Source organism: Rhinopithecus roxellana, chromosome 6 (genome assembly GCF_007565055.1).
Source record: "Rhinopithecus roxellana isolate Shanxi Qingling chromosome 6, ASM756505v1, whole genome shotgun sequence".
NCBI classification, from domain to species: Eukaryota; Metazoa; Chordata; class Mammalia; order Primates; family Cercopithecidae; genus Rhinopithecus; species Rhinopithecus roxellana.
This window is the reverse complement of record NC_044554.1, coordinates 4,075,906-4,100,803: the sequence shown is the minus strand read 5'-3', so window position 1 is coordinate 4,100,803 and position 24,898 is coordinate 4,075,906. Positions and strand designations below refer to the sequence as shown.

At 55.0% G+C, this 24,898-nt stretch overlaps 1 protein-coding gene across 6 annotated transcripts in view; it reads left to right on the top strand.

Annotated features, from left to right (window-relative positions):
• LOC104671759 (dnaJ homolog subfamily B member 6) overlaps positions 1–22,672 on the top strand; it is an 83,184-nt gene extending 60,512 nt beyond the window's left edge. For 4 of the 6 annotated variants that reach the window (XM_010375369.2, XM_010375374.2, XM_030932281.1 and 1 more), the window contains one exon: positions 15,166–18,412. In XM_010375369.2, coding sequence (XP_010373671.1) covers positions 15,166–15,479 — 314 coding nt within the window. In that variant the 3' untranslated portion in view covers positions 15,480–18,412. Of the gene's footprint in view, positions 1–15,165; positions 18,413–21,253 lie in introns of those variants that run through there. The other 2 variants (XM_010375377.1, XM_010375376.1) reach the window with 2 other exon arrangements.
• The last annotated feature ends 2,226 nt before the right edge of the window (positions 22,673–24,898 follow it).

The window sequence follows — 24,898 nt, the reverse complement described above, 5'->3', positions numbered from 1 at the left end:
GAGGCTAAGGTGCGAGGATCACTTGAGCTGGTGGAGATCGAGGCTGCAGTGAGCCAGGATTGCACCACTCGGCACCCCAGCCTGGGCAACAGAGCAAGACCCCATACCCCCGGCCCGCACAAGAAAACCCGCAGAAAGCAGAGTTAGCCGTTTGTCTTCCCCACCTGGTATTACCAGGGCTGGAAGCGTACTTGAGAGCACTACGTTTTATGGGCAGCATTTTGGGAGGGGGCTGGGGAGGGTAGGTGATGGGCACATCTGGCCACTTAATGTAGTTAAAGCAATAGCAACTGAATGAAAAGCTTTAACATGAATTCGTCGTTTCCTCTGTTGTTTGACTTTTAACATTAACATATCTAGTTCTGCTTTTGTCTTTCTTTTAAAGAGAAGTGCATGGGAAGCTTCTCTGTTTTTCCTACAGATGCAGGAACATAGCTTTGGGCTCCTGAGCTCAGGCCTTCTCAGCTCTGATGAGCTTCAGGAGAGGCAGCTGGAGGTTGAATTCTGGGGTGGGCTATGCCTTATGGAAGTCCCTGATGGGAAGACTGAGGAGCTCTGAGAAGAAACTGAATGACTTGTCATTACATTTTTATGTGGAATAAGATTTAGATGTCTTTAGAAAAATAAAATTTTGTGAATATGTGATTCTACAAAAGTCACAACATTCATTCTACCTTTTTTCTTTCTTTTTTTTTTGAGACGGAGTCGTGCTCTGTCAGCCAGGCTGGAGTACAGTGGGGCGATCTCGGCTCACTGCAACCTCTGCCTCCCCAGTAGCTGGGATTATAGGCCTGTGCCACCACACCCGGCTAATTCTTTTTGTACTTTTAGTAGAGACAGAGTTTCACTGTGTTGGCCAGGCTGGTCTCGAACTTCTGACCTCAAGTGATCCACCTGCCTTGGCCTCCCAAAGTGCTGGGATTACAGGCTTGAGCCACTGTGCCCAGCCTACTTTTTTTTTTTTTTTTTTTGAGACATAGTCTTACTCTGTCACCCAGGCTGGAGTGCAATTAAGTGAACTCTGATCACTGTGAACTCTGATCACTGTGAACTCTGATCACTGCGACCTCTGTCTCCCGGGTTCAAGCGATTCTCATGCCTCAGCCTCCTGAATAGCTAGGACTACCGGTGTGTACCACCACGCCCGGCTAATATTTTGCATTTTAGTAGAGATGGAGTTTCACCATGTTGCCCGGGCTGGTCTCAAAATCCTGACCTCAGGCAGTCCGCCCGCTTCAGCCTCCCAAAGTGCTGGGATTACATGCGTGAGCCACTGTGCCTGGCCCCATGTTCCTTTTCAAGATTTATTTTAGTGATTAATTATGGTGCCCTTTGTCCATCTTGATAAAAATGGGCAACAGTTAAATCCCTCCAGCGCCACAGCCTAACCAGGGAGCGGGGCAGTCTCAGGGTGACGTGTTTCTTGAGGATGCTTAGATGCCTAGGGTGCCATTTATAATGAGTTCCTTGAATAAAAATCACACTTAGACTTTATGTAGTGGGCAGCTAGAAACAGGGAACTAAAGACTTCCTCTCTCTGCCTCCAACAAAGCCCAGGCACCCCACCCAGCACCATGCTGTCAGCCGTGGGGACAGGCAGCCCAAGGCCGCAGGGAGAGGGGCCCCAGGAGGCCTGGCCCTGTGGGGTGAGGCTGCGGTGCACCCTGGGCCCCCTCCTCTGCTCTCAGTGTGTGAGTCCGCTCTCTCTGCTGCCCTCTGGGGTACTCCGTGGACCGCAGCTGTGTCCCTACTAAAACATGACCAAAGGCTGTAATTTCCAGCTCCCACAGCCCTGGAAACTCTTTGTCAGGGTGTTGTCTATTGTGAGTTCCTGGGAAATGGGCGCAAATCAAAAGGACCCAGCTCTGGGAAGGGAGGCCACAGCGTGTGCCCCGGGACTGAGGAACTTCACACAGTTCAAGTCTAAGGGGTTTTTCAGGCATAAACACCCACTGCCCACCTCCTCTACATGGGAAGGCCGACGCCACAGTGTGCGTTAGTTGGTTTCCATCTGAAAAGGGTCCCGAACCTGCCACGGGGCATGATGCCAGTGGTAGCTGAATGTGAATGTGCCTCACTCCAGGTCCTCCTGGAATTATCCTCACACTCAGCCGAGGGATGCTGTCCACACCGCTCTCACCGATGTGGACGTGTGCACGCGGCGTGGACGTGCGTCCGTAGCTACCCCTTGAGAAGTAACCCGCGCTGCGTGCCTCCTGGGAAGCTGATAAGCTGCACTGAGGTGGTAACTCAGCACACGGCCTCCACTTCACACGAGCATCTGGCTTCTTGAGCCTGTGTTGTGCACCAGCCCCTAGGAGCCACTAAAGAGTCAGACCCAGTCAAGGCCGTCCAGCCAAGGAGGGGGTGGTGTGGGTGAACGGCGTCCTGCAGTTGCTGGGCCGGAACCTCTGTATCGCTGCGGTGGTGGTTTAAGCTCTGACACTAGTGGGAATGCCGACCCCAGCAGGGCTGCTGGGAATCTTTTGGCCTTTTGTTGGCAGTGCTTCGTGAGCCTCTTATGCTGGAGGGAATCCAACAGGAGACTTTCCGCCTCATTATCCTCAGCCTTCACCCGTGCTCTGATTTCCTCCTGTGTCCCCCTGTGTGCTCCCGTGCCACCATCCCTCTCCCAGCTGGACCCTGGGCACGTCCCCGAGCCATCAGCCAGTGCGCTCTTGCAGTAGTTACTTCCAAACCAACCTTCATATCTTCGTTCCCTGGGGCCACCTCTTCATAAGTAGCCATGAAGGGTTAACTGTGGCACCTGTTCTTCCTCCCAACCTCTGCCCTTCCTTCCTCCTTCTCAATTCAGCTTCCATGTCACAAGCCCATCACGTGGCTGGCAAAAGCAAGTCACTCTCCTGTTTAAAACTGTTCAGGAGCCTGGGCGTGGTGGCCCACGCCTGTAATCCCAGCTACTCGGAAGGCTGAGGCAGAATTACTTGAACTGGGAGGCAGAGTTTGCAGTGAGCTGAGATCACGCCACTGCACTCCAGTCTGGGCAGCAGAGCGAGAGTCTATCTCAAAATAAAACAAACAGAAACCTGTTCAGCCTTCGTAGCTGCTCTGTCCTGTGTTGAAGCCAGGTTCCTAGTGTTTCCCCAGCAGACCAGGTCTGATGTTCCAGGGCTGTTCCACATGCCGTTGTATCTGCGGAGCGCAGACAGCACCGCCTTGCTGCGTTGTTTGAAGTCTGTCCACCACTGAGCTCCCGAGGAGTGAGAGCAGGGTCTTGCTGGGTGTCCCCAGTGCCCGGCACACATTAAATGTTTGAGTGAGCCGATCTTCTCATGGGCCCGGCATGCGTTTTTGGTTGTTTGAATAATCTGCAGTGGGTAAGTGGTAGTCCTAATTTGTGTAAGTAGGGACTAACCCCCCAGTCTCAAAAAAGTCAGAGAAAGGAGCAGTCTCCCCAGAGGCTCGTGGATTGTACGTATTTGGGAAAAGTGTGTTTTTATCTGCAGGAGTTTCTTTTCATCTGCGTGTTATCAGCCAGGCTCCTGTACTCCATTCAGACTCCATTTGGGGAAGAAACTGGAGCCTCCGATAAGATGGCCATGCCCGCGGCAGCTGCGGAACATTCCTCTAATAGCTTCTCGATGATTTCAGTGTGTTTTTGGCTCGGGGGGATGCTGGCAGATCTTGTTTCTGTTTTTAAATTTTATTTAACTGTGGTTACAAAACAGGATGTTTTCTGGTATATTTAGTTCCCCCAATAAAAAGAAACTGGAACCGTTGTAACCAGCCTATATTTTAGTAATTTATAAGGTTTAATATTTAATTCACGCACAGGAAGAAGCAGAAATTATACCCAAACAGTAAATTATCTATGGGCTGTAGAATTAGAAGTGACTTGTTTTTTCTACAACTGATGCGTATTGCCTTTTCAGAACAAATTGCTAAACTAAAATTGTTTAAACAATTAGTGGTAAATTTCCAAAGAAGAGTAATTAATGGTATTACATGGAAAGTTTTAAAAGGCTATATAGAGATTTTAGAAAATGGCTTTCAGAAAGTGGTATTGACTCTAGGAGGGTGAGACTGAATGGCAGTGAATGCCCTTTTTTGGTTTTAATTTGGGGAATTTTAGGTTAATTTGTGAGAAAGTTGAGTTGTTTTCTAAAGGATGTTTGTAGAAGTTCCGCTGACAAGTTTGTTGGGGGTTCTTCGTGTGAGATCTTGCACAAGTCAGGTTGCTCGACTGGAAGGTTCTGAGCAGCTTTTGCAGGGCAGGTCCATGTGGCCCCCACTGTCCCCTGCCCTGTCTGGTGACGCTTATGCCTGGAAGGGAGGCCTTTCCCCGCCTGATGAGTAGGTGCCAGGAAAGTGACCCTGCCCCTGCTTGGTGCTAAAGAACAGCCCTGACCGCGTGAGGACATTTTGGCCAGTGGTGGTCCACGTCGACTGCGGGGGTTCTGTAAGGTTAGGACGGCATTTTCACTGCGTGTGATCCAGGTTTGCATCCTTGCCATTGAGCTACAGCCGCCTGCAGCGCTCAGTGCTGGGATGGCGGCACAGGTTTGCGGCCTAGCAGCAGTCGGCCGGGCCCTGCAGCCTGGGTGTGGAGTGGGCCGTGCCTTCTAGGCCTGAGTGCGGTGACATCATGTAACATACCCCTCTTGCTAAGCTGTGTGTGACTATGTATCTATATCTCTATCTATCTATCTATCTATCTATCTATCTATCTATCTATCTATCTATATTTTTTGGAGATGGAGTCTCACTCTGTTGCCCAGGCTGGAGTGCAGTGGCACATTTGTGGCTCACTGCAACCTCCACCTCCTGGGTTCAAGCGATTCTCCTGCCTTAGCCTCTGGAGTAGCTGGGATTACAGGTGTGCGCCACCACGCCCGGCTAATTTTTGTATTTTTAGTAGAGATGGGGTTTCACCATGTTGGCCGGTCTTGAACTCCTGACCTCAGGTGATCCACCCGCCTCAGCCTCCCGAAGCGGTGGGATGACAGACGTGAGCCACCACGCCCGGCCTGTATTTTGTCAGGAGAACATCAGCACGAGTTAAGCTTAGGATGCAGGTGTTCAAAGTTTTTGTTTAGTAGGGGAAAATACAGTGTTTTGTATCACCCAGTAAAGCCTTTGTAAAGCCAAAACATGAAGTAGATATTGATCACTAATAAGGCTTAATACAGTTGGTTTTGCCTTTTTTTGGTGTCTTTGTGAGCTGCAGTAACAGGAAGGCGAGTTCTAGGGAAGTCTGAGCATGAGGTGCTGGGATGCCCATGTCCCCGCGCCTTTGTGGACCTGCTCGTGTGTAGGGAAGTCTGAGCACGGGATGCCTGGGTTCCTGCACCTTCATGGACACACTCGTGTGTAGGGAAGTCTGAGCACGGGGATGCCTGGGTCCCCGCACCTTTGTGGACACGCTCATGGGTAGTGCGCCATGATGCATGCTCTGCAGCGGGCCTGCTGGTGGAGAGCTTTTGCTGGCACCGAGCTCTTCTCCTCGGTGTGACCATTGGCTCCATCCTGGTTATCCTCCCGTTAGGTGTCATTCGAAAGGCGGATCCTAAACTTGGCAGGAGCTTCTATTGAGAAGGGGCCCTTGAGCCTTGGGTGGGCTGTGTTTAAGTTCTTGGCGCTGGAATTACCTTTGTCTTGCGGCCTCTGTCGCTGGTGGTCTGTGTCTCCTCAGCAGGCTCACCGCCGGGGCTCCTGCGTCAGCCTGGCACATGTCAGCTGTGCATCTGGGATGAAGCCTGGGTGGAAGTCGAGGGTGTGGAAGAGGCACACAGGTCCTGAGGCAGGGCGGGAACTGGGGGTGGGCGAGACATGAGTGGGTCATGGAAGGATCTTTCTGGAAGTGAGTTAGTCACTGTGAACCCTGCAGAGGGGCCTAGGCACCAACTTTAGGTCACAAAGGTGTGGAAGGCAGGTGGTGCTGGAGCCCCGACCCTGGCCAGCCCTTGGCTTGTTTCTGTGTGTGGCTGTGACCCTTGACTCTGGATTTCTAGGAAGCCGAAAAGGTTTGATGACCTCTTTCTGTCTTAAAGGGGGAGGTGAGGTAAAACCACTCCTGAGAGGGACTTACCCGCTGTGGCCCCGCCCTGTGCAGAAGCCCCAGGTTTTGATGGTGCCAGCAGCCACAGGCCTCCTCGCCTCTGATTGCTCTGGCCCACCCCGAGCCCCTCACCTCCTGCAGGGCTTACTGTGACCTGGGCGGCTCCTCCTGTATCAAAGGATTGCTGGCAGGCAGAGCTCTTCAGAGTCGCGTACATGATTTATATAACTTACATGTCTTTCTTTTTTTGAGAAGGAGTTTCATTCTGTTGCCCAGCCTGGAGTGCAATGGTGCCATCTTGGCTCACCGCTACCTCCGCCTCCTGGGTTCAAGCGATTCTCCTGCCTCAACCTCCCAAGTAGCTGGGATTACAGGCATGCGCCACCATGCCCGGCTAATTTTGTATTTTTAGTAGAGACGGGGTTTCTCCATGTTAGTCAGACTGGTCTTGAACTCCTGACCTCCGGTGATCTGCCCGCCTCGGCCTCCCAAAGTGCTGGGATTACAGATGTGAGCCACCACGCTCAACCAACCTAATTTATATTTCTTAAGGAATGGAAAGCACAGAGACCTGTTCATATGGTGGATGTAGCAGTTTTTAAAAGTGAATGTAGATTTGAGGTCACGAGGTCTGTGTGTGAGTTTTTGGGGACACGGTGCAGCCTATAACAGGGGAAGTAAATCAGATATAAAAATGTGTCAAGGTGAGTGGAACTAAGGGGAGAGAGCTGTGACGTGAAGCATCACGCAATAAAGAAATTCCTGCCTATCAGAAACAGAGGTGGGAACGGGACCGAGGCAGCGTGAGTATGCCCTGACCTCTGCAGCAGTGGCCCTCCTGCCGCTGTCTCCACGCGCCCTTCCCAGACCTTTTCAGTTCCCCAGCAGCGGGCCGGCGCCCCACCTGCCTTCTCTCTGTTCCAGAGGCGGGCTCTTCTGGATGTGGACCCTCTCAGAATGGTTGGAAGCCCAGAACCCACAGCCTGCTTATCTTAGCAGAAGCCTTGAGGGCTCCTTTCCCCTCGGTCTCTGTGATGGAGGGAGCCTGTCCACTCTGTGGCTTCGGTTCTTCAGGCTGCTGTTGTGTTGAGAGTGGCTCTGCCGTACTCAGCCTTGATAACTGGGTTTCATCCTCATTGTATTTTCTTATTTTTCATAGAGATGGGGTCTCCCTATGTTGCCCAGGCTGGTCTCGAACTCCTGGGCCCACGTGATCCTCCCTGCTTGGCCTCCCAGAGTGCAGGGATCCCAGGTGGGGTCCACTCTGGCCTCGTCCTCATTTTAAAGATGAGGGGACAGTGGAAGCACAGGGAATGCACCTCTTCTTCTCTGAGCTGTACCCCTTCCACAGGCACCCATGCTTCTACGGGCACCCATGCTTCCAAGGGACACATGCTGCCCATGCAGTGGTGGGTGCAGCACAGTCCCACTGCTGAGTGGCTTGGCTGCTGCGAGTCCCCCGCCACCTGCCATGCTCTCCTGCTGGCCATGGGGCGGGCATGGGGTGAAGGGGTTGCCTATGGTGGCCACGGGGCCATGTGTGCTTTGAGTTAGGAGGCATGCCGGCCACAGCACGGGGCAGGCGTGGGGTGAAGGGGCGACCTGTGGTTGCCACAGGGCCATGTGTGCTTTGAGCCTGGCACTGTCATGCTACTCAGAGCATCCATCTCTATTCAGAGACAGGCATCTCCCGGGCTGGCCAGACTGCTCACACCGCCTCCACCTCTGTAGGCTGAGGGAGCTGGGTCCCAGGGGAGGGTTGTGGGAGTGGCAGGAGAAGTGGCAGTGTGTCTTGGGGGGGGTCACTGTTTCTTCCATCCCAGGGGCCTGTGGTGCATGGGTGGCCCCACTTTAAAACAAGGAATATGGAGCCTGTGGTTTCTTATTTAAAGGAAGCCACTGTCTGGCGCCTGCACTTTTCCAGGTTAGAATCGGGAGCAGTCATCACCTTGGGTCACAGAGCAACTCCACGGACCCCCACTTTCTCCATCAGCCTTCTGGTCTGCCTTCGTACTGTGAACCAGGAATATCTGAGATGGTCTCAGTCAGCGCAGGAAGTTTATTTTGCCGAGGTTGAGGACGTGCCCGTGTTACAGCCTCAGGAGCCCTGACGACAGGTGCCCGAGGTGGTCGGGGCACAGCTTGGTTTTATGCACCTCAGGGGGAGACATGAGGCGTCCCTACACACAAGACGTACGTTCCAGAAAGGTGGGACAGCTGGAAGTGGGGTTGGGGGCTTCCGGGTCATAGGTGGATAAGACAAATCGTTGCTTTCTGTTGAGTCTCTGATCAGCCTTTCACTGAATACATAATCCACGTGTGTGAGGGGGTAGGGGAAGGGCCACGTGTGCCTTAGTCTGGCTCCGTGAAACAACAGGGCAGAGGCAGCAGATACGCGTTTGTCTCAGGGGAGCAGAGGGATGACTGAGATCTGTCCTTTGTCTGCACCTGTGAAGGTAAGCTGTCCACTCACATTGCCAGGGTGAAATCCCACACAACTGCTCTAGGGTAAAGATCTTGAGCCCCACAGGGAATTTCCTTGTGCACAAATTGTGAGGGAGATGTGTGGGTTTTTTTTTTTTTTTTTTTTTTTTTTTTTGAGACATTGTCTCACTCCTGTTGCCCAGGCTGGAGTCCAGTGGTGCAGTCTCAGCTCGCAGCAGCCTCCGCCTCCTGAGCTCACGTCAAGGGATCCTCCCAGCTCAGCCTCCTGAGTAGCTGGGACTGCAGGCGTGCACCCCTGGGCCCAGCTGTAGCCACCTTCTTTAGGAATGAAATGGGAGGCAGGTGTGCCCGACACAGTTCCCAGCTTGCTTTCTCCCTTTAGCCGAGTGATTTTGGGGTCCCGAGATTCATAGTCCTTTCACAATACCTTGTTTCCCAAATCAGCAACCAAGGAGAGCGGTTATATTTGCCCCAGGGCTTTAGGGGGAAGTGCGGGCCACCCTGTGTGGACTCCCAGCAGAACCAGAGGCTGCTCCAGAGACGGCAGTGCCTTCCTGTCCACCCTGACCCAGGAGCCTCAGTGTCGAGCGAGGGGCACTGGCTGTTTCTTGAGGGTGGGAAGGAACACCTTTCAGCCTACTGTGCAGGGTTTTTTTTAAAGGCAGGATTTCTGTTACCCAGGCAGGAGTGCAGTGGTGCAATCACAGCTCACTGCAGCCTCGAACTCCTAGGCTCAAGCAATCCTCGCAGCTCAGCCCCCCGAGTAGCTGAGTCTACAGGAGTACACCACTACACCTGGCTAATTTTTTCTCTTTTTTGTAGAGATGGGGTCTCACTATGTTGCCCAGGCTGGTCTCAAACTCTTGGGCCCGAGTGATCTTTAGCCTCCACTTGAGCCTCCCACAGTGCTGGGACGACAGGTGTGAGCTGACACTTCCAGCCCTACTTTAGCCTCCCACAGTGCTGGGACGACAGGTGTGAGCTGACACTTCCAGCCCTACTGTGCAGTTTTGTTTTTTTGTTTTCTTGAGACAAAGTCTTAATCTGTTACTTAGGCTGGAGTGCAGTGGTGCAATCACAGCTCATTGCAGCCTTGAATCCCCTGGGCTCAAGTAATTCTCCCACCTCAGCCTCCAGAGTGGCTGGGACTGTAGGCGTGCAACAGTGCACTGGGCTAATTTTTGTATTTTTTGTTTTTTTTGATAGAGATGGGGTCTGTCTTTTTTTGATAAGGAGTCTCGCTCTGTTGCCCAGCCTGGAGTGCAGTGGTGCAATCTCGGCTCACTGCAACCTCTGCCTCCCAGGCTCAAGTGATTCTCATGCCTCAGCCTCCTGAGTACCTGGGACTACAGGCACATGCCACCACACCCGGCTAATTTTTACATTTTTAGTAGAGACAGGGTCATGTTGCCCAGACTGGTCTCAAACTTCTGACCTCAAGTGATCCGCCCGCCTCGGCCTCTCAAAGTGCTGGGATTACAGGCGTGAGCCACTGCGCCGGGCCGAGATGGGGTCTTTCTGTGTTGCCCAAGCTGATCTCGAAGCTAAGCTGGTCTCAAACTCCTGGGCTTAGGTGATCCTCCTGCCTCAGCCTCCCAAAGTGCTGGGATGACAGGTGTGAGCCACTGCGCCAGCCTGTGCAGTGTTTTTAAAAGGATTGGTGTAACAGATACTTGTGTGAACACATTGATGTGGTCTGGGCCCTTCCCCGCACGAGAGGACTGGTGGAATCCTCAGAGCTGCAGGCATGTCAAGTGCCGGAAGCAGGGTCTTTGGGTCACCGACAGGCCAGGCTTCCAGGTCCTCCCGCACGTGGGACGCGGCGATGGGAGAGAGAAGAGGGTGGTGTGGCGGGGACATCCTGAATCCCACAAGGACGTGTTGTGCGATAGCTGCGTGAGCTCTAGCAGGATGTTCGAGAGAATGTCCTGGGGGCTCTTTGCCGTGGGAGAGGGTGTTGCTGTGGGAAGTGTGCTGAGTTGTGTGTTCCTCGGCCCTCCGCGTGGCGCCTGCTTCTAGGCTGTGCATGAGGCTGGCTTGTCCCATCCTGGGATGCTGGCAGGAGTGCGGGTCTGTGCATTCCCACATCTTGTGAGGCCCGTTTCTCAGCATCAGCAGCCCAGCTCCTTCCTCCTCGTGGTCCTTCCTCGTGAGTGGGAGGCGGATGGGCCGGGGCGCAGGGTTTCTAAGAACACCTGCCTTACTCTCTGTAGGGGTCCCAGGGTTCACGCGGCGGCCCTGTCAGCCCTGAACACGGAGAGCCACTGCCTGTGAGGCCCTGGGGGCATTTCTGGAGAGCCTGTCATGGCATGGAGCTCACCATGCAGTCTCCTGGGACCTTGACAGACTGCACCAGGCTGCATCCTGCGCCAATTAAACCCGAACCTCGGGGCTGATCCCATTGTGGCCAGGAGGGAGATCGGAAAATGCTGGGCCTGGGAGGGACTGGGAGGCCGAGTCCAAGGCAAGGGCCATGGGGCGGTGCTTGTTGCGGTTCTCCTGCAGCCGGTCTGTCCGTCCTGCCTGCCGCGACTGCCCTCCAGCCACTTTCTCTTTTTTATTTTTTCTTGCTGGAAAGCTGTAGGAGGCCGTGGGGTGGGAAAGCTCCATCCACAGTGTAGGTTAGAACCTTGAAGGCAGTGGCTTCACCTGCCAGTGAGGTGGGGAACAGAGCCTCCAGCAGTGCCGGCATGTAGCTGGGGCGGCTGCAGCAGGAGGACGCCCAGAGCCTTGGCTCTGAACAGATAGAACCATCGAGGCCGAGTTGGGTAGTCCTGTTCAGACCAACTGTGTGTCCCTTTTGTCAGAGAGCTGATGACCCCTGCTGGCACATCTGCGTCCCAACCGGGAGGCGGCCGCTCCCTGTCCCTGCCAGCAGTGCACCGTGTCCACGGGAGGCTCAGGGTGGGGGTTTGGAGCAGCAGCGCGCTGTGTGACTCCCCAGGTGATAAGGAGATCCTCATCTCCACCTTCGTCTTCTTTCCTCAAGTCACTTTTCCTGGCACCTCACTAGCCATGAGGTTTCATGGGAACCTTGGGGAGTCCTTTGTGTGCTTGGCCTGGGGACACAGACCCTTGGGGAGTCCCTTGTGTGATTGGCCTGGGGACACAGAACTGTGTCCGACCGCTGGGGCCAGAAGGGTTTACCGAGAGACCAGACCTGAGCAGCTGTTGTCTACCTGCCACGTGTGCCATCCCCAGCCCTCCTCCAAAGTGAGTCGGGGGAGGGAGGCTTCTGGGTGTTGCCGGGACCTGGCAGGGGGTGGAGCGGCTGAGCTGTGCAGGAGAGGATAGGGATGCAGGCGTATCCACAGGAGCCAGGCTGCCCTGTGGCTGTGGCTGTGGAGCCTGCACCTTTCTCCCCCAGTCACTCCAGGGCTGCTCAGAGCCCGCAGCTGGCCAGCTCAGCAGCACGGGGTTAGGAGTGCAGCATCCATGCCTTCCCAGTGGCCTCAGCCTCGGAGGAGATGATGCAGGGAGCTTTGGATGCTGCAGGTGTCTTCAATATTCATTTTCAAAGTATCAGTCTTAAGTCTCAGTGGGGCCTTTTTCTAAACAGACAATAAAAGCAGAACCTCTCCCAGAGCAGCTCCGAAGGAGGAGGCCGGACCTTGAGGGCGGGAAGCCCTGGCTGAGGCTGGCCTCGAAGCCTGGCCCCCAGGCAATGCGATGGCAGCCCCAGGTGACCCACAGCGCTCTGAAAACGGGTCCTTGGACACCCACCCAGGGTGTGTTTTCACCTGCGGACCAGAGGTGCGGGGGACAGCTGGGAGGCGGGGGTTCCCAACTGCAACTGAGCTGGAAGTGCATAATTTCAAGTGGCAGCGAGACTGGGCTTCCCAGAGCCAGGATGAGCCAGGATGTGTGGGGTTACCCTGCCCCCATTTTCCCTCCCCATGGAGTGGGGCGGGTGAGCGGCTCACGCTTGGCTCTGAAGCTCCCGGGCATTGGGGTGTGTGGCTGGGCCAGGCAGTGGGTGGCTCTTCTGGTGGCAGTCACAGAACTCATGCTGCATCACTGTGCCTGGGGAACACTTCACAGCTATGGATATTTAGGGTCCAGTTCAGTGTGTCACACACCAGAAACTTTAAATTTTTTTCTCAAATGTTCTACATTAGTTGGCAAAGTATAATCTTCAAAGTATTGGGTGTAATCCTCCTGGAGGCAGGAACGGGCTTGGCACCGGCAGCTTCCGGTTGGCCCTTTGCTGCTGTGTGTGTGGGTCCCCTCGTCTCTCCTCTCTCCCTCCAAGGTGGGACGTGGTACCCTGGGAGCACCTGTGCTGAGTCTCTCCTTGGTGTCCAAGGGGCTGGGACGGCCCAGGGTCCACAGGTGTCACCGGGGCAGCCTGCTGATGCTTCTCGGCGATGTGGCCCCTTTGAGTTTCAGTGTCAGATCTGGAAGCCATGTTGCTACACAACAGCAAGTTCACAGCACTGTTTCCATGTGTCCCGCTCTCCTGCCAGGGTGCAGGCAGCTGGGAAAACAGAAAACCAGAAGCTGCATCCTGGGTGTCCCTGTCCCAGAGCCCTCCTCACTCCCAGCCTGCAACTGGGGCCTGGTCAGGGGACCCTGGCATGTTTCCTCCTGCCACGGGCACGCTCAGGAAGTGCTGTGTGTGCATGACGCCCGCAGGCACGTCCTGTGTGCTGGGTGCTGTTTTCCTTCACTCATGTCATAGAATCGCAGACAGCAGCTCTGCCACCTGTTCATTCTGCCCGTGAGCACACGGAGTTCCCAAGGGGAGAACTGGCCCCGGGCTAGGTGACCCCTCTCAGCTCAGCAGTTCGGCGTGATGCTGAGACGTGTGTGTTCTCCTGGTGCAGCCATCTCAGCAGGGACCCTGGGTCCCCTGGCAGGACGTGCGGGCCGGTGTTGACAATGGGTGTCATAGGTGAAGCCTCGCAGCCTGCATTTATGGTGCATGGTTAAATGGTCCCAAAAATCACGTTTCTGTGTTCAAAGTGTGGGGAAATAGGACATCTGAGATCTGAGGCCTGCGCCTCCTCTTGGGTTTGCTGAGTTCCAGAAACGACTGAGCCCTGTGGGCGCCGTGCTGCAGCTTTAGGATTTTGTGAGGCTTGCCCTCCCCTCTGGGGACACACAGGCCCCAGGTTACGAGTTGCCCAGGTCTTGGTATTCCTTGGAGATGAATTCTGCATTCGTGTGAGGGTCTTCCTTAGGCGAGCATCACCATCGTGGTCTCCAAGGACCAGAGCCTGGCCTGAGGGGACAGCCTGAGAGCAGGTTCCTTCCTGACCTCAGAGCCAGTTCTCTCCGTTGTGGGTGAGTCACATTTGAGCTCCTGGGGCGGGCCCTGGGCCTGGCACTCAGCACTGGAAGTGGCGTGTTTAATTGGAGAAGCTCCTGAATGTCCGTCGATCTCTCAGTCCATTGCGTTTCAGGCGCATTTCAATGGCCGAGTGCTCCTTAGTGCTTGTGGGGAAGTGAGGAGGACGAGGCCGCCTCTGGCATAAACTCCATGCTGTGCCACGGGAGGGGTCCGCCTTGCTTTACATCTGCGCAGGGCTCGGGGCCCGAAGTGCTGGGTGCAACACGTTTTAGACACATTTTAGAGTTTGCAGAGGGACGAGGAATCCCACCAGCTACGGCCTCACACGCTTTGCTCCTGGAGCTGCCGCTGCCTCCCTCACATCCACACAGCGACTGTCACTCACACCTTCAGAGAATCACAGTGGAGATCATTCTGTGAATATTGTTTTCTTATTTTTATTCCTCATATCCATCAGTGTTCAAAACATTTTTTCTGTATTTCTTTTTTTTTATTTTGAGATGGAGTCTCGCTCTGTCCCCCAGGCTGGAGTGCAGTGGCCGGATCTCGGCTCACTGCAAGCTCCGCCTCCCAGGTTCTCGCCATTCTCCCGCCTCAGCCTCCCGAGTAGCTGGGACTGCAGGCGCCGCCACCTCACCCGGCTAAGTTTTTGTATTTTTAGTAGAGACGGGGTTTCACCGTGTTAGCCAGGATGGTCTCGATTTCCTGACCTCGTGATCCGCCCGTCTCGGCCTCCCAAAGTGCTGGGATTACAGGTGGGAGCCACCGCGCCTGGCCTATATTTCTTTTTTTTTAATGCACGGCCTTCCAATGACTTTTTCTGTATTTCAAAAGATTAATAAAAGCACAATTTTTCAGAGCATCGAGGAGCTGGCCTGTCTTGGGGGTGTGTGTGTGTTGTGCGGGGCCAGAGCTGGAGCTGCACTGGAGTGGCCCTGCCTTGGGCGGAGCTGTGGCTCCCGTGGGCACTGCTGCTGCTGCCACAGATGTGTTCCAGCACGAGGCGGAGAGGGGTGTCTTCTGTGTATGGACCCTGAGGGTGAAATCTCCAGCTGGATCTGGAGCCTTTCTTCCCCAGGGTGGCCCAGCTGGCTGATTCTGACAGTGCACTTGCCAGCCCTGGGCTGTGATTTCAGTGGGGCACTCTCGCTCTTGGAAGGGGCGTGTTGATGGTGCCAAAGCTGGTGGGGCGGGGAGCCGCTTCGTCCAGGAGAGAGAGAGGAGTGATTTTCAGATGACTCTTTTCCCACTCTTGGAGCATTAAGTTCTGGCCCCAGTGGTGCCACTGAAGAAAGACGATAACCTCTTTCTCCTCCCCAGAGATGACGCGTCTGTCAGGGAGATCGCTGGCTCTGGAGGGGCCGGCTGCCGCTCGCTCACGGCTGTCTCTCTCCCGCTGTGCTTGCAGGTGTGGCCGACGAGGACGCCCTCGCTGAGGAACGCGTGCGGAGAGGCCAGAGCGCCCTGCCAGCCCAGCCTGCCAGCCTCCGCCCGCCGAAGCCGCCCCGGCCTGCCTCGCTGCTCAGACATGCGCCTCACGGTCTCTGTGAGGAGGAGGGCGAGCAGGACCGACCTCGGGCACCCGGGCCCTGGGACCCCCTCGCGTCCGCAGCAGGTGTGCAAAGGGAGGCAGCCGAGGAGCAGGCGCAGAGTGAGACTGCCCTGGGTGCCAGAGGACAGCGAGGACACAAACCGCGCCTGTGCTGCTGTGTTCTGACCTGAGCGGGCGGGGCGGGCGGGGCGGGAGGAGGTGGCTTCGCTCTGTTCCCCTCCTGCCTGCAGCCCCCACGCCACGGTGGCTCCGGGCCCCCCACCGTTCAAACGGGGTCCCCGTGTCCTTTACACAGTGTGTTGCTCCGCAAAGGATGACAGAGCTGCCATGGCAGTGCGAGGTGCTGCTTTTACCGTAGACGTGCCTTTCCGTAGCTTTCAGCGTAGAGCTTGAGGCCTGTGGCTTAGGCCAGGGGGTCTTGTGCTGGGGGGCTCTGCATCTGCTCCTGCCCCACCGTCAGCTTCACCTTCTCGTGCCTTCTTCTGCGCTGGGTGCAGAACAAAAGAGCCCCTCAAGTCAGACCTGCTTGTGAAGCGTAGTCTGCCCGCCCACCCGCTGTGGGGTTCTTGGCCACCCTGCTCTCCCCCCACCTCTTAGGGAGCCGGAGAGTCTCAGAAGTGAGTGCCCCGGAGAAGTTCTGGGTCGCCCTGAGGACGTGCTGCGCGTGTAGAGTTGGCCCTGACTGCGTCCTAAAGCCCAGGGTCTGTTTCGTGTGAATCGTGCATCGGTTGGAAGTATTTGTGCCCCTTCTGGTTCTTACCACTGCACGCAGTGAGGGGACCCCAGCCGCTCCTGTCGTGCAGGAAGATAGGGATGGCTGATCTCTGGGTTTGGGGGACCTAAGCGGGTGTCGTGAGGTTAATTCTGTGGACTTGGGCCGAACAGCACTGTCTAAGCATGACATGAAAAGAAGGGGGGAGGTCTCTCCCTTTTCCTTCATGGAACTTTCTTTTGAAAAATTAGCCCCTTCCAGACCTTCTTGGATGAAGCACAGTTGCCGGTTACGCTTCTGAGGAGGACGGAAGGTGCACCCCCAGCCATGAGAGCCTCAGGATGCGATGCCTGTGGGTGGGCCCAGCAGCCCCTCCAGCTGGCCGGCCGCCCACCCTGCTGTGCTCGACTTTGCCATGCGAGTCTGCGCTGTGTCACTGAGTGACGAACAGAGGCAGTTGCAGGCTGCGTGGCCCAGAAAGAACTCCCCATGCACTGAGTGGGCGTGGAGGAGGCTCCCCAGGATCCCTGCACTGAGCGAAGGCGGGGAGGGCTCCCCAGGATCCCTGCACTGAGCGGGCGTGCGGGAGGCTCCCCAGGATGTGTTGTGCACTCCTGGTACTGAAGGGTCTGAGGGCGGTAGGGAGAGCGCACTGTTTGTCGATGGGTCTTTGCAAGGTGCAGGATAGAGCAGGGTCACAGCCGTAGTGTCCCTGAACCACTGGGGTTAGGGGGCCACCGGAAGCCTGGCCTGCGAGGCGCCTTGTGATTTCCCAGGCCCCAAGAATGTGGTGCACAGGTGCGAGCCTCCTGGAGGAGCCATGTTTAAAGTGAGGTGAGACCCCTGGAACAGCACCCAGCACAGGCCTGAGGCCACACCCGCATTTCAGAACTGGGCTGGTCTCCTCCTCCCAGCGACTGTGGCTGTGGGTGGGACTGATGTGGGCAGGCAGGCGCCCTTCTCCCTGCGCCTCACGGCTTTGCCAGTGTGTATCCTCAGCTTCCCTGCCATGCACCGTTTCTGAGGGGGAAAGCTGGCTGACTGCTGAATCCCAACACAAATCCTTACAGCAGAGAGGCCAGTGATGGCTTTTGTTTCTGCCCGGATCCTCTTTGTGGAGCTTCCGTCCCAGAGCTTTTCCTCTCATTTGTTTCCTTTTTTTTAATCGCTTCATGAGATCTTGAAGATACCAGAGTAACCATCAAAGATTTAAAGATGAGATTTTCATACAAATATATAATGAACACATGTCAGAGACTTTTACTTAAGTTCTTATTGAGAGATGACAGAGCTGACTCAATGGATGATTCAGGAAGCTGCTGCAGAGTTGGAGACAGAACTAGGGTGAAATTGCAAAGCAGGGTGGTTTTGGTCTCTGCAGAGGCCATTTGCTACTCACTCACCGACTCCAGGGTGCTGGTGGGTGACAAGGAAGAGGCTGAGCAAGGCTCACTCATTGCATCGGGGTCAGAGCACCGGCACCACCAAACCGGAACAACTGTACATGCCTGCAGACAAGGGCATGTGCCAGTGTGGGCATGACAGAGTCACACAGGTGCAGACCCCTCAGCTCCAGCCTGCTGGGTGTTCTGACCAGTGGACTTTGTAGCGATAACACAGGCTCCTGAGTCAGGATACTGGTTTGCTGCATTTTTGTGTCACTGAAGGTCTCTCTTTCCCTGAAGCCCCTTGTCACGGAAAACCCATGACTCTCGGCCAGGCTTCTGGGTGCCTGGAAGATCCCACTATCATCTTTTTGTGGGATTCCTGGGCAAGGTTCCTGAAAAAGGAGTACACGGTGAGGAGACCGGCCACCCAGCAGTATTGATGGCCCCTGCTTTGGCCTCCAGCTATCTGAATGGTCCCTGAATCGAGTAGGTCTTATTGGAGCTCCCAGGAGTGAGCGAGCTTCCATTCGTGGAGTCACAGCCAGGTGTGCAGCCCCCAGGCCTGGGCGGTTCTAGGGCATGATTTTTTTTTAGGCTGGAAATGAGCTCTCACTTGAGATGCACCCCTCAAAATACGGAACGTACTGCTTCTGCAAGAATTTCCCCTCCTTGTGTCTGGTGTGATTGACAACGGGGTGCAGCCAGTGGAAGCAGGAATGTTGGGGAGTACAGGGTACTGGGGGTGCTCCTATCCCGGTCAGCAGAGCGGCGGGTTGGCGGGGAGCACCTGTCCCTCCTGCGTGGTGTGGGGTTCTCTGGCTAACATTTGCCGCTGTGTGGAGTCCTTAACCCCAGCACTCGCCCTGCCTTAGTTCAGAGGACAGAGGCACCACTGGGAACCCACCCGATCCTAACTCAGGCTTTGGAAAGGACGAGTGAGATTTTGTGTTTATGAATTCCACACATACTGTAGGAATATCAAGAACATGTAACTGTTAAAAAAGGAAAAGTACAAGCCTGTAATCCCAGCACTTTGGGAGGCCGAGACGGGCGGATCACGAGGTCAGGAGATCGAGACCATCCTGGCTAACACGGTGAAACCCCGTCTCTACTAAAAAAATACAAAAAACTAGCCGGGCGAGGTGGCGGCGCCTGTAGTCCCAGCTACTTGGGAGGCTGAGGCAGGAGAATGGCATAAATCCGGGAGGCGGAGCTTGCAGTGAGCTGAGGTCCGGCCACTGCACTCCAGCCTGGGCAACAGAGCGAGACTCCGTCTCAAAAAAAAAAAAAAAAAAACAACAAGAAAAGGAAAAGTAAAATGACCGAACATGAAAGAAAGAATAAAACAGGTCCTTTACTTTTTTGACTGAGGAAAGCAGCCTGTCCCGGAGTGCTGTGGAACGGAGCTCCAACTAAAGATTGGAATCTAACCCTGCCCTCAGCTTTCAACAGCTCCAAGTTTGTCTTTTTAATGAAACTAATTTGTGTATTTATACTTAAGGGTTTTCAACAGTTTCCAGAAGTCCTTTTCTATCAGGACGAATTTTTAAGTAGTTGCTGATGGGAGAGTGTGCCTTTGTGGTCTGTGCCCGAGGCTGGTGGTCCCACGATGGTCTGGAGCCCACGAGCCGGTGCCCAAGGCCATGTCTGTGATTCGCAGGAGGTTCAGGTGACAGGAGGGCCTGCTCTATTTTTCTCACTTCAATTTTGGACCCTTTTTTTTTTTTTTTTTGAGACTGTCTCGCTCTGTCACCCAGGCTGGAGTGCAGTGGCATGATCTCAGCTCACTGTAACCTCTGCCTCGAGGGTTCTAGTGATTTTCCTGCCTCACCTCCCAAGTGGCTGGGACTGCAGGCGCCCACCACCACATCTGGCTCATTTTTGTATTTTTAGTAGAGATGTGGTTTCTCCATGTTGGACTGGCTGGTCTCGAACTCCTGACTTCAGGTGATCCCCTGCTTCAGCCTCCCAAAGTGTTGGGATTACAGGCGTGAGCCACCACGCCCAGCAATATTGGAGTCTTGAAGAATACGGGAAAGTGGTTTCTTTGTAGCGGACCCGCCCCTCCCCCACCATCCCCGGCAGCCCCAGGTCTGGTGAGGGTGTCTGCAGTGTGGTCCCCTCAGGCTCTCCGTCCCTAACTCATAAAGGACCAGTGGCAGCAGTTGCTTTAAAGGAGCTCCTATTACTCCCGTTGTTCTGGGGTCTTGGTAAAGTTTGCTTTCCTGAAGCTGAGGAACCGCAGGCTGGGCTGACCCTCCCACCCCGCCCCCATCCCACCCGCCCCCATCCCACGGGGTCCCTTGGGTCCTGGGGCATGAGGATCCTCTGGGGGACACAGCCTCCGAGAGCTGGCTCTGCCCAGGCCGCGCGCCAGTCAGGGGGGCTCCCCGCGTGCTCCTCGGGACGGGGATCCCCTGGCTTCCTCCGGCTTCCTTTCCTTTCCTCTGCTTTGGAAGCAGGTCCTCAGCGGCACACATGCCCCTCTGTTCTTTCTTTCTTCTTTCCGTAATTTAAGGCACATTTCCTAAAAACGCAGCATGGAACGCTTGGCGGTTCACAGAATGCACATCTTGTGCTGCTCCCTCGTAGGGCGGTTAGGACGCGCTCGGCTCTAGTGGAAAGCTGCGAAGGTGGCAGCCTCCACTGTGCACAGGCCGCAGGCGGGCGTGGTGTGTGGCTGTGGGTGTGGACTGGATCTGCAGGCTTGTCCCCTCCCGTGGAGAGCTGTCGGGGTCCGGGCAGTGCTCAGTGGTGACAGCCACGGCACATTTGAAAGTCCACGTGTGTTTGCCCCACTGTGGTCCAGGACATGCGTGAGCCACACTCAGTGGACTTGCACCTGTGACATGCTGGTCAGCATGGCGGCCGTCAGCTGGGCGTGGAATGCATGTGGCTGGAGCCCGGCACTCGGCCCACCATGATTGTGATTCTCTGGGGCAAGTCATGAGTGTGGGCAGGGCCTGAGGCCCCCGAGAGGGCTGTGAGCAGGCTCCTCCCAGTGAGGCACGATGCCGCGATGTGAAGTTGTGTGGGTCTCTGGAGTGTTCTCCTGGCAGGTCGAGGGCCCGTGCGTGTGGGACCCAGGCCCGCCCTGCCCGCTGCCGGCCATGTTCCCTGTGCCCCCTCATGTTGACAATTGTGGCCAACTTCAACATCAGGCCCGTTTCCTGCACCCATGTTGGCACACACTGAGTCCAAGACAATTTCTGCAGAAATGAATCCAGAGGTGTTTATTTCGGGCACGTTGGATCAGATGTTCAGAGGGTGGGCCTCTTTCTCCCTGCGCTTCAGCTGGATCAGTCAGTGTCAGCCATTGGCTTTAGCAAAAGGAAAATGAAAGGTTACTTTCCTCAAATAAGAAATGGGACTTTCCCACGCCGGATGGCACAGAGCCCGCAAACGTGAGGCCAGTCCACGCCGAGGCCTTGCCTGCAGAATGGCTGCACTGTGGCCGGCTGGGGAAGCCGAGGAGACGCCGTGGACACCTCCCCACAGCGGGGCGCAGCTTTGCGCAGGCCCAGTGTGCGTTCTGAAGGAGAGCCCGGGGCGGGGCTCCGGGACTGAGGGGCAGCCGCGCCCAGGGTGGGCTTCTAGCTCTGCTGCTGGGCGGAGCTTGGCTAGGTCGGAGTCCTCACTTCTCTGCAGGGTGGCGAAGCTCTCTGGGTAGTGTGAGCGGTTCTCAACGTGCGCCTTGGAAAGTCAGCTCCCGTTTTGAGGTTCAGGTGTGGCCAAGAGAGACGACTTCATTTTGTTGCTTTTTGTTCTTAACATGGGGAGATATTTAGAAAACATGTTTGGCTCTTGCTGGGGAAGCAGTGCTGTTCCGCACCGTGTTTTACAGGCCGTGTTTCCTTAGGATTCAAAGAAGGTGGCAAGAGGAAGAAGCAGAAGCAGAGAGAGGAGTCGAAGAAGAAGAAGTCGACCAAAGGCAATCACTAGACCGGACTTGAGGCGCGCGGTGCACCCCGGACGCTGGCGCTCCACCGGGCTCGGCGCGCGGTCGTGCACACGCGCTAGGTAGCGGCGTTGGGTCAGGACTGTCTCGAGGCCACACTCGCTCGGCAGGATTATGCGATCACGGATCAGTCAGAGCAGGGTCAGGAGACGGGGCTGACGGCACGGGTGGCGGGGATAGACCTTTGGGACGCGGCTCTCTGCTTCTCTCCAGCGCTCGATCTGCTAGCGTTTTCCTCTAGTGCTTCCTCTTCATTCTTTTCGGCTACTCAGCCACTCCGTGCTGCTGGAGTCTTTCTAGCTTTAGAAGTACAGTGGGGCGCAGACAGCTAACTGAGTAACATTCATGAAATGAGGCTGTTTCCTGTGGCGGCGTAGTGTTTGGAATTAAAGTAATTCAGTGGAGTGTAACTTAGAGAATATCGCAAGTGACACATTGACTCCTGCACCTTCTCCTCAGAGCAATCCCGCCACACGAATAGAAGGCTGTCGTGAACCACCTCAGATGTAAAATCATTCCTTCTGTTTACTCTTTTAATATGCATCCTCTGCAGGTAGTCCAAATTCAACTTCAAATATGGTGTAGGTTTTGCTAGATTCCATATTTTTTTTCTCTCGGATTTTTGCTAATTATTGTTAGCAAAATTTTTTGCTCAGCGGCACCCTCCCTAGTGTCCATGGGTTAGGGCCGTGCTGGGGAAAATGGGCCGGTATTTACACACGCGCAAAACACCCCGAGACGGCACAAGGAGGCTGAACTAATGTTTCAGTTCGCAAACACTGACTCCTTATGAAAGTCACTTCTAACTAGATGCGCCCACTTCCGGTCATTATTTCATTTGCATGATGTATTGCTGCTTCACTTTTTGTTTTTATTGAGCACGGAGTAGAATTCCAGGGCTGCCTTGACTTCTTCCCTGCACGCTCCCTCTCAGTGACTTTCCTTCCCTTTCACATGAGGATCTGCTGTTCATGTTCCTTTTTCCTTTGTCCTCTTGGACTTGAGGGCATTGTGAAAAGCTGTGATGTGATTTTAAAATGCCAGCAATTTTAATCTAGCAGTGTTGAAGCCGCGAAGCTTCTGACACAATCCATGTAGCAGTGACCCAGGCTTGGGAGCCAGAAACAAGTGTGATCTCTGACGTTATTTAACACAACTGTTGCCAAAGAGTTTTGATGGGGGGTGGAGTTGGTTTTGGTGGGGAGTGGAGTGATATTTGATGCTTTCTGTGGACAATGCAACCCTAAACACATCATGTATTTTAAGTGCCACCTACGTGAATAAAACATAAGCATATTAAATACAGCTTGCCTACCGTCTTTTGTAGGCGCCAGTAAGTTGCACTGTTAAGACTGATTAAAAATGAAAGCAATTCTTCAACATTACAATTATGAAGGACAAAGTGGTGTTTTGCGGGCAGAAGTGTTGCTTCTGAAATTCTTCACTGTAAGGTGAAAACGTGACTTTAAAGCTAATACCCCCGGCAGGGCGCGGTGGCTCATGCCTGTAATCCCAGCACTTTGGGAGGCCGAGGTGGGCAGATCACCTGAGGTCAGGAGTTCAAGACTAGCCAGGCCAACATGGTGAAACCCCATCTCTACTAAAAATACAGAAAATTAGCCGGGCGTGGTGGCGCATGCTTGTAATCCCAGCTACTCGGGAGGCTGAGGCAGGAGAATTGCTTGAACCCGGGAGGTGGAGGTTGCAGTGAGCCGAGTTCGCACCACTGCACTCTAGCCTGGGGGACAGAGCGAGACTCTGTCTCAAAAAAAAAAAACTAATACCCCAGCGCACAGATGAGGTGGAAACGGCCTCTTATGAGGCGGAACGCACACTTGAGGTGGAAACTCCTACAGCCTTCGCAGGAAACAGTGAGGGTGCCGAGAGGAAAACCTCGTCCGCTCGTCCTGGCTCTGCTGGCAACCAAGACGGGCCAGACATGCGCTCAGTGCTGAGGGCCTGGCATCCGGCCTTCCTGGTGACTGAGGAAGGCGGTGCAGTAAATCGCCTTGCAGGGGGGTTGGGTGGGGGGGTGTTTTTAAAACAAGATTAGTCCTTCTCAACTGCTCAGATCCCAGAATCTGCTGCTGAGATTGTGGCGAGGGAGGCAGGTGGTTCGACAGGTTTAGAGGTGACGGTTGTGCCCTCGACCCTGCTCGCTTGACCCTCAGGGCATCCCGGGAGCTGGCCAGGCTTCCTCAGCAGGGACACAACAGAGCCTGGAGCACCTTCCAGACAAGCCAGGCCACACACAAGGCAGGCTCTTGGCAAAGCTGCCAGAGCCCCGTCTTCACACGGTCTGGCTGCCAGATCAACTCGTGTCACAGGCGGGTCCTCCCGTCACTGAGAGGGAGAGACCCCAGCTCCAGGAGGAGGAGGGAGCTAGTGTCCATGGAGCCTGGCAGGTGCCTGGTCAGCAGGTAGGTATCTGCTTCTAAGGTGAGGAGGGGTGCTGGGGTCTACCCGACCCCTGTGCCCAGCAGCCCCATTTCCCTAGGGCGTGTTCAGGAGTGGAGTGCCATTGTGTAGACAGAGCCCGCGGCTGCTTATGCCAGCATCTGCTGAGGGGGTGGGGAGGGAGGCCGGGCCCTGGGTATGCTCAGCAGCTGCTGAGATGATGGTAAGGGGGAGTGCGGCACCTGTCATCATCACCTTTGTGACGTCCCAAGCACTGGGGGGCCCTGCGGGGGGTGGGGAAGGCAGTGAGGTGGTGGTGGGTGGGAGGCAGGGGGCTGTGGATGGTGCGGCAGGAACTGCAGTTGTGGGACTGGGGTGGGGAGTCCTGGGGGTGTCAGGACCACAATGTGGCCTCCTGGCCACCCCACTGCCAACCCCAGGGCCAACCTGTACACCATTCACCTTTGTCAGGGGCACGAAGGGCAGCAGAACCCACTTTCCATAAGTAAATACATTTGAACATTCTGAAACATTCACACCCTAACCCTAACCTGGGGGTCCCGTGGGGTCCCGTGTGCCTTCCCTCATGTGGGTTGCACAGCTGGAGACAGGATCAGAACCAGGACATGGCGCCGTCACCAGGGAGAGCTCTCTGCTCTTTTGTTCAGAGGCCTGGAAAAGGGGGACCATGACGTGAAAAACCACACCTGCGGTAAACACATTTGCTTTTGTTTTTGTTTGTTTTTTTTGAGATGGAGTCTCCCTCTGTCACCTAGGCGGGAGAGCCGTGGCACCATTATCACACCTCAGAAAACTGGTAATTCCCCCATGCCGGCTACTTCTCATTCCATTTTCAGAAACTATTTAGTTGTATTCTTTTCTTTTTTGAGGCAGAGTCTCGCTTTGGCACCCAGGCTGGAGTGCGGTGGTTCAATCATAGCACACAGTACCCTGACCTCCTGGGCTCAAGCAATCCTCCCTCCTCAGCTTCCCAAGTCGCTGGGGCTACAGATGTGCCACCATGCCTGGCTAATTTTTACGTTTTCTATAGAAACAGGATTTCACTATATCGTCCAGGCTGGTCTTAAACTCCTGAGCTCAAGCAATCTGCCTGCCTCAGCCTCCCAAAGTATT